The sequence below is a fragment of the Mastomys coucha genome, unplaced genomic scaffold, assembly GCF_008632895.1.
Source record: "Mastomys coucha isolate ucsf_1 unplaced genomic scaffold, UCSF_Mcou_1 pScaffold4, whole genome shotgun sequence".
In the NCBI taxonomy this organism is placed as follows: domain Eukaryota; kingdom Metazoa; phylum Chordata; class Mammalia; order Rodentia; family Muridae; genus Mastomys; species Mastomys coucha.
This window is the reverse complement of record NW_022196910.1, coordinates 541186-546494: the sequence shown is the minus strand read 5'-3', so window position 1 is coordinate 546494 and position 5309 is coordinate 541186. Positions and strand designations below refer to the sequence as shown.

General features: G+C 56.2%; 1 protein-coding gene across 3 annotated transcripts; it reads right to left on the bottom strand.

The window, feature by feature from the left end:
* Positions 1 to 531: 531 nt before the first annotated feature.
* Positions 532 to 5272, bottom strand: Sirt6 (sirtuin 6). 3 transcript variants are annotated; one of them, XM_031348978.1, is made up of 8 exons: positions 5019 to 5272; positions 4772 to 4899; positions 3995 to 4177; positions 3560 to 3619; positions 2644 to 2739; positions 2488 to 2568; positions 1473 to 1596; positions 532 to 1403 (listed from the first exon to the last, which is right to left on the bottom strand). In XM_031348978.1, exons 2-8 carry the CDS (start codon positions 4843 to 4845, stop codon positions 1137 to 1139), a joined length of 885 nt encoding a protein of 294 aa, XP_031204838.1. In that variant the 5' UTR covers positions 4846 to 4899; positions 5019 to 5272; the 3' UTR covers positions 532 to 1136. The 3 variants fall into 3 exon arrangements, with proteins under 3 accessions (XP_031204838.1, XP_031204840.1, XP_031204839.1); XM_031348980.1 differs by lacking the exon at positions 5019 to 5272 and adding an exon at positions 4995 to 5013; XM_031348979.1 differs by lacking the exon at positions 5019 to 5272 and having other exon boundaries at positions 4712 to 4825.
* Positions 5273 to 5309: the final 37 nt, after the last annotated feature.

Here is a 5309-nt window from a genome sequence, read left to right as displayed (position 1 = left end):
AGTGCAAGCATGGAGAACCTGAGTTTGAAACCTCAGAACCCACATAAAAAGGTCAGATCTCTTGCTGTGTCTGCATGAGCAAGAGAGTTGTGAGAGCTGTCTCCAGGCCTGGAGACGGTCAGGAGGCCAGCTCTAGAGCTGATGCTGTCACAGGGATAGTTTCATCCATGGATTTGGCCATGTTGGGGTGGAATGACTTAAAAAAAAATAACAAAACAGGTCCTTCCAACTTCCTTTCTTGGGACAGGGTCTTACATAGCCTGGGCTTCGTGGGGATTCTAACACTTTTAGGTGAATAAAGGAGGGGGGGTGGGTTGGGGGAACAGGACTGGTGAAAGGCCTCAGTAGGTAAAGGTGCTTGCAGCCAAGCCTGATGCCCGAGGTCCATGTCCCGGAGACATTTGGTAGGAGGGAACTGACCCCTTCAAGTTGTCAACTGACCTCCACACATGAGCCTACACACTACACACACACACACACACACACACACACACAAACACACACACAGGGAAATAAGGAAATGTAACAAAATGTAAAAGAATGAAAGGAACTTTGTATTTATTGCATTGGGAACTTCTGGAAGCCTGGGGCCCTTAGCACAGATGGGTGCCTGGTGGGCCCTAGGTGGCTCTGTGTCAGGGTCGGGGGTGGGGGTGGGGTGTGTGCAGGGGGCAGCTGTGGTGTGTGGAGTGTGTGGCTGCTGCTCCGGAAACGTCCTGAGTCACGAGCGAGCGGGGTGTGATTGGTGGAGAGGCACATGAATCCCTGGGACACGGCCTCTTCCACATGTGTGGGACTCCCCATGCCCTGAGATTCCCTGGAGGGACCTGGATGAGGGACACAGTGAGACTTAGACGAAAGGAGCTGTGCTGGACATGGTGTGCCTGCCCACCATCCCTGCTACAGTGGAGGCTGAGGCAGGCAGGGCTAGCTCCAGGCCAGCCTGGGCTATATAGCACTGAGTTCCAGGCCAGCCTGAGCGACTTAGGGAGTCCTGGTCACAAAGAAAAATCTGAGAAGAGGCCAGGGTGTGGGATATGCAAACCTGGGCTCAGTCCCCAGGACATAAAAATCAACAAAAAGAAACCCAACACGTGTGGTTCCTTCAAGTACCCCTCCCGCCCCACATACCCGGGTCAGCTGGGGGCAGCCTCAGTCTTCACTCTTTTGGGGGGCCTGTGGAGTATGGGGCTGTTGGGCTTGGGCTTATACGAAGCATGCACTAAACCATTGAGATGCATGGGGGGCTCAGCCTTGGGTGCTACTGGGCGCGGCAGAGGTGGCAGGGCTTTGTCTAGCACGCAGGGTCCATCCCAGGCAGGAATCTCCAGCCCGAGATGCTTCATGAGTTTGCACATCACCTCATCCACGTAGCCATGGATGCGCAGGTCAGCCTGGCGGTCCTGCCGGGGGAAGGACAGTCAGCATGGGGTAGGGGACACAGGGGAACCGGGCAGGGCACTGGCACATACATGTTTTGTGGGTTGCAGGTTGACAATGACCAGACGTCCTCCGCGGCGCTTAGTGGCAAGGGGTAGGTTCCCGCTGGGGCGGATCTGCAGCGAGGTACCCAGGGTGACAGACAGGTCTGCGGTCCTGGAACAGGGAACTGGAAGTGGATGGGGCTCAGGCCCGCCTCAGGCTCCAGCTCTCAAGCCCACCCACCAGGCATCGGAGAAATACTTGGGAGCTGGATTCAGTCTTCCTGTCTCACTTTGAACCATTGTCTAGTTTTTGTTGTTGTTTTTCGAGACAGGGTTTCTCTGTGTAGCCCTGGCTGTCCTGGAGCTCACTCTGTAGACCAGGCTGGCCCCGAACTCAGAAATCCGCCTGTCTCTGCCTCCCAAGTGCTGGGATTAAAGGCGTCCACCACCAATGCCCAGCACTGTCCAGTTTTTTGAAAACTAACAGCAGGCAGGCTGAGTGGCACAGGCCTATTGTCCTAGCTATTCTAAAGGCTGAGGCAGGAGGATCAAAAGGTTCAAGCTTTGAGCCAGCTCTAGAAGCATTTGCCTTGAATTCCAGCATTCAGAAGGTAGACCTCTTGAGTCTGGGGTCAGTCTGGTCTACACAGTAAACCTTGCCTCAAAAGAGAAAAGCAAAGGTTTTGGTATGGTGAAATGGCTCGAAGCTGGGGCGTGGTCAGGGGGGAGCCCCATCTAGAATCCCCCAGTGAAGTGCCGGGGGGCGTGGCCAGGGTGGGGCTCTTGCCTAGAATCCTCCAGTGAGGGCGAGGGGCTGGCTCTGTGCACAGGGTTTGTTTAGTGTACACAAGGCCCAGTATTCTCCCTGCTACCACAAAGACCCTGAAAGCAGGAAAGCAGAGAAACCTTCCGTTCACCCAGTGTCTCAGCTTCGCCTCTGCACCTCTCTTGCCCAGGGCTGTGTGATGAGGACAACCCTGCTGTCCTACCCGCGTTCCGACCTTCTGTGGAAGTCTGTGCAGCCATCCCCACCCATTTCCACCCGGGGAGTATGGGGTCGCACCTGCTGGCCTCATCAGCGAGCATCAGGTCCCGGTCAGGCAGCGCATCCTCCCAGTCCAGAATGGTGTCCCTCAGCTCCCCTCTGTGGAAGGTCAGGGAAGGGAGTCAGGGGGATGCCCACCTTTTGATAGGTGGAGGGTGAGAGGAAGTCACTTACCTACAGGCCCGCAGGCCCCTCGACTTGGCCACGGTGCAGAGCCGGCCTGTGGCCTTGAGGCCCATGGTGCCCACAACTGTGTCTCTCACGTACTGCCTATAAAGGAGGAAGAGTGTGGACACACATTTTCTAATGCCCTTTCAGCTGGGGGTGGTGTAACCAGGCTCAACCCATGGGCTACAGAGCAAGACAAACAGTCAAGGGATAGACAGACAGACTGCTCAGTCTGGAAAGTGCTTGGCATGCAGACACAGGGCTCTGAGTCTGAGTCATCTATGGAAAAAGAAGGGAATGGTGGAGTAGGATTGTCACCCCAGAGCTTGGGAAGCTGAGCTGGGGACCCCAGGAGTTCACTGGCCACTCAGATAAATCAAAGAGGGACAGGTTCTGAGAGAGTCTGCCTCAGAACACAAGGAGAGGGACTGAGCCTGTGTCAGCGCTGGCATCCACAAGAGACGGGGTGGAAGGGAGGCGGCTAAGAGAAACTAGATGACTCACACCCGTGAGCTCAGCACTCCAGAAGCTGAGGCAGGAGGATGCCAAATTCCAGGCTAACCTGGGCAACTTAATGAAGTCCTATCTGAAAAAAGAACCCCTAAGAGGGAGTCGGGGGCCGAAGCCCAGGAGGCACAGCTCTTGCTTAACATCCCAAGGCTCTGGTGTGCACATGTTGACCACCAGCCCAGAGCCATAGCAAACAAAGGCAGGGAGAGACCCTCGTTGCCAAGAGCATGGCTGTATCACCCGCTTTTGAAGCTTCTCGCTTGGGGGACTGTGAAGAAAGGGTCTGCCTATTTGTCTTCAAGCCCTTGTTGGTCTGTTTCATCCGACTGTCCCTGGCCTTCCCTGGGCCATGCTAGGACCCTGAGCTGGCTTAGGGGAGGAACGGGTCTTCTGTTCCATGGGCAACACTCACGTCTTACACTTGGGACATTCCTCTACGAACATGTTTCCGTGCAGCTCGGCTAGCTTGTCCCTACAGAAGAAGAAGCCAGTAAGGACCCTTCCCAGATTCTGAGGCTTGGACCAGCCTGCTCAGTCTGCCTCCTCCTCCAGAAAGCCTTCCTAGGTGGCTCACTCACAAGGTCTTGAACTCGCCCCCTCTCACCGCCCTCAACCATCTGTTGGCCCTAGAGCCCTTGTCGACCTCTCCCACAGTGGGGGTGTAGGGGTAGTAAAGGGTGGGACCCTGCCTAGAATCCCCCAATTTAACCAAGTACTGCCCAGCTTTGGTCTCTGAGCCTTTCCCCTCTTTGCATCCCTAATAAATGCCCCTGAGTTCGGGCACCTTGGTCCAATAAAGAGGAAGAGATGCAACTGAGCCCCAAGCCCCTTGGTCTACTCATCCGACCTGGGGAAGCCTGAGCGCACGTGCAGCCCGTCCACGTTCTGGCTGACCAGGAAGCTGAGGAAGCCCACGCGCTCCAGCTGAACCAGAGCCATGTGGGTCTTCGAGGGCCGAGCATTCTCGAAGGTGGTGTCAAACTTGGGGGCCAGGCCACGCTCCTCCATGGTCCACACGCCATGGGGACCCCTGAGGACAGCAAGCAGAGGAAAGCAGGCACAGAGCTCAAAACTCATTTTGCAGGAGAAGGACCCGTCCTGTTAACACTGAAGTCAGCCCATGCCGGCCCCCCGCCCGTTCTTGGGGTTGTTCTGTATCCTGTGGGGGAGACTGTGGCAGCCAGGTGGGCAAGGGTTCTAAGGAAAGAGTGGGAAGTCTTCATGAAAGAGGCGGAGGGGCTGAGGGCCTGGGGGTAAACAAAGGCAGGCGAGTTCATGGAGCTGGGGTCAAGTACTGGTCAAGACCAGCTGCAGATTCCCAGAATGCTCTACAGCGGTCATAGGTTGCCACAGGCTATGGATGAGAAAATCACTCCATAATACCGAGTCATTCTGATGCTATAAAGCCCAACGGCCGGCTGAGCGGCATGAAGAATACATTTCCCAGCATGTCTTGCAGATACTAACTATATCACGCGGGTAAGTTCCGGCTATTGGTCAAGTGGAGTTTTTGCTGGGCCTTTCAGAGACATAGGGAAATTGAAAGGTCCTTCTACCACCTCACCTTGGTCCCCAGAGGCATCAGCAAGAGCCCTGCCTCAGTTTCCCCTCCTTGTTCACCGACCTGAAGTCGGGGATGCCAGAGGCGGTGCTGATGCCAGCGCCCGTGTGGAAAACCACGCTGGAGGACTGCCACATTAGCCGGGCCAGCTCCCACACCTTGCGTTCCAGCTCCTCTGGTGGGTCAAAGATCTGTAGGGTCAGAGGGCAGGGGGGGCGGTCAACACGGGACCCCCCAAGTGGAAGGCCTCCCGTGGGTCAGTGCTCCGTCAGCCCCTTCTCAACACCTCTAACTCATCGCGGTGTCCTACCCCTGGGCCTTTGCACACGCCGAGCCCTCTTCCCAGTGTTGTTGCAGCAGGCACCCACTCTCCTTTGCCCTGGTCAGGTTGTGGCTCGCGTGACCTCACCAGTGACGTCACCCCACCCCTGACCCGCCCCTCTCCCCTAAATCAAGGTGCAGCTCCGCTTGTCCAGGGGCTCCATTAACAAGAGGAAGGCAGGGCATGGTGGCTCTTAACACCAGGAGGCAGAGGCAGGAAGATTTCTGCGAGTTCGAGACCAACGTGGGCTACAAACAGAGAACTCTCCACCTTACTACA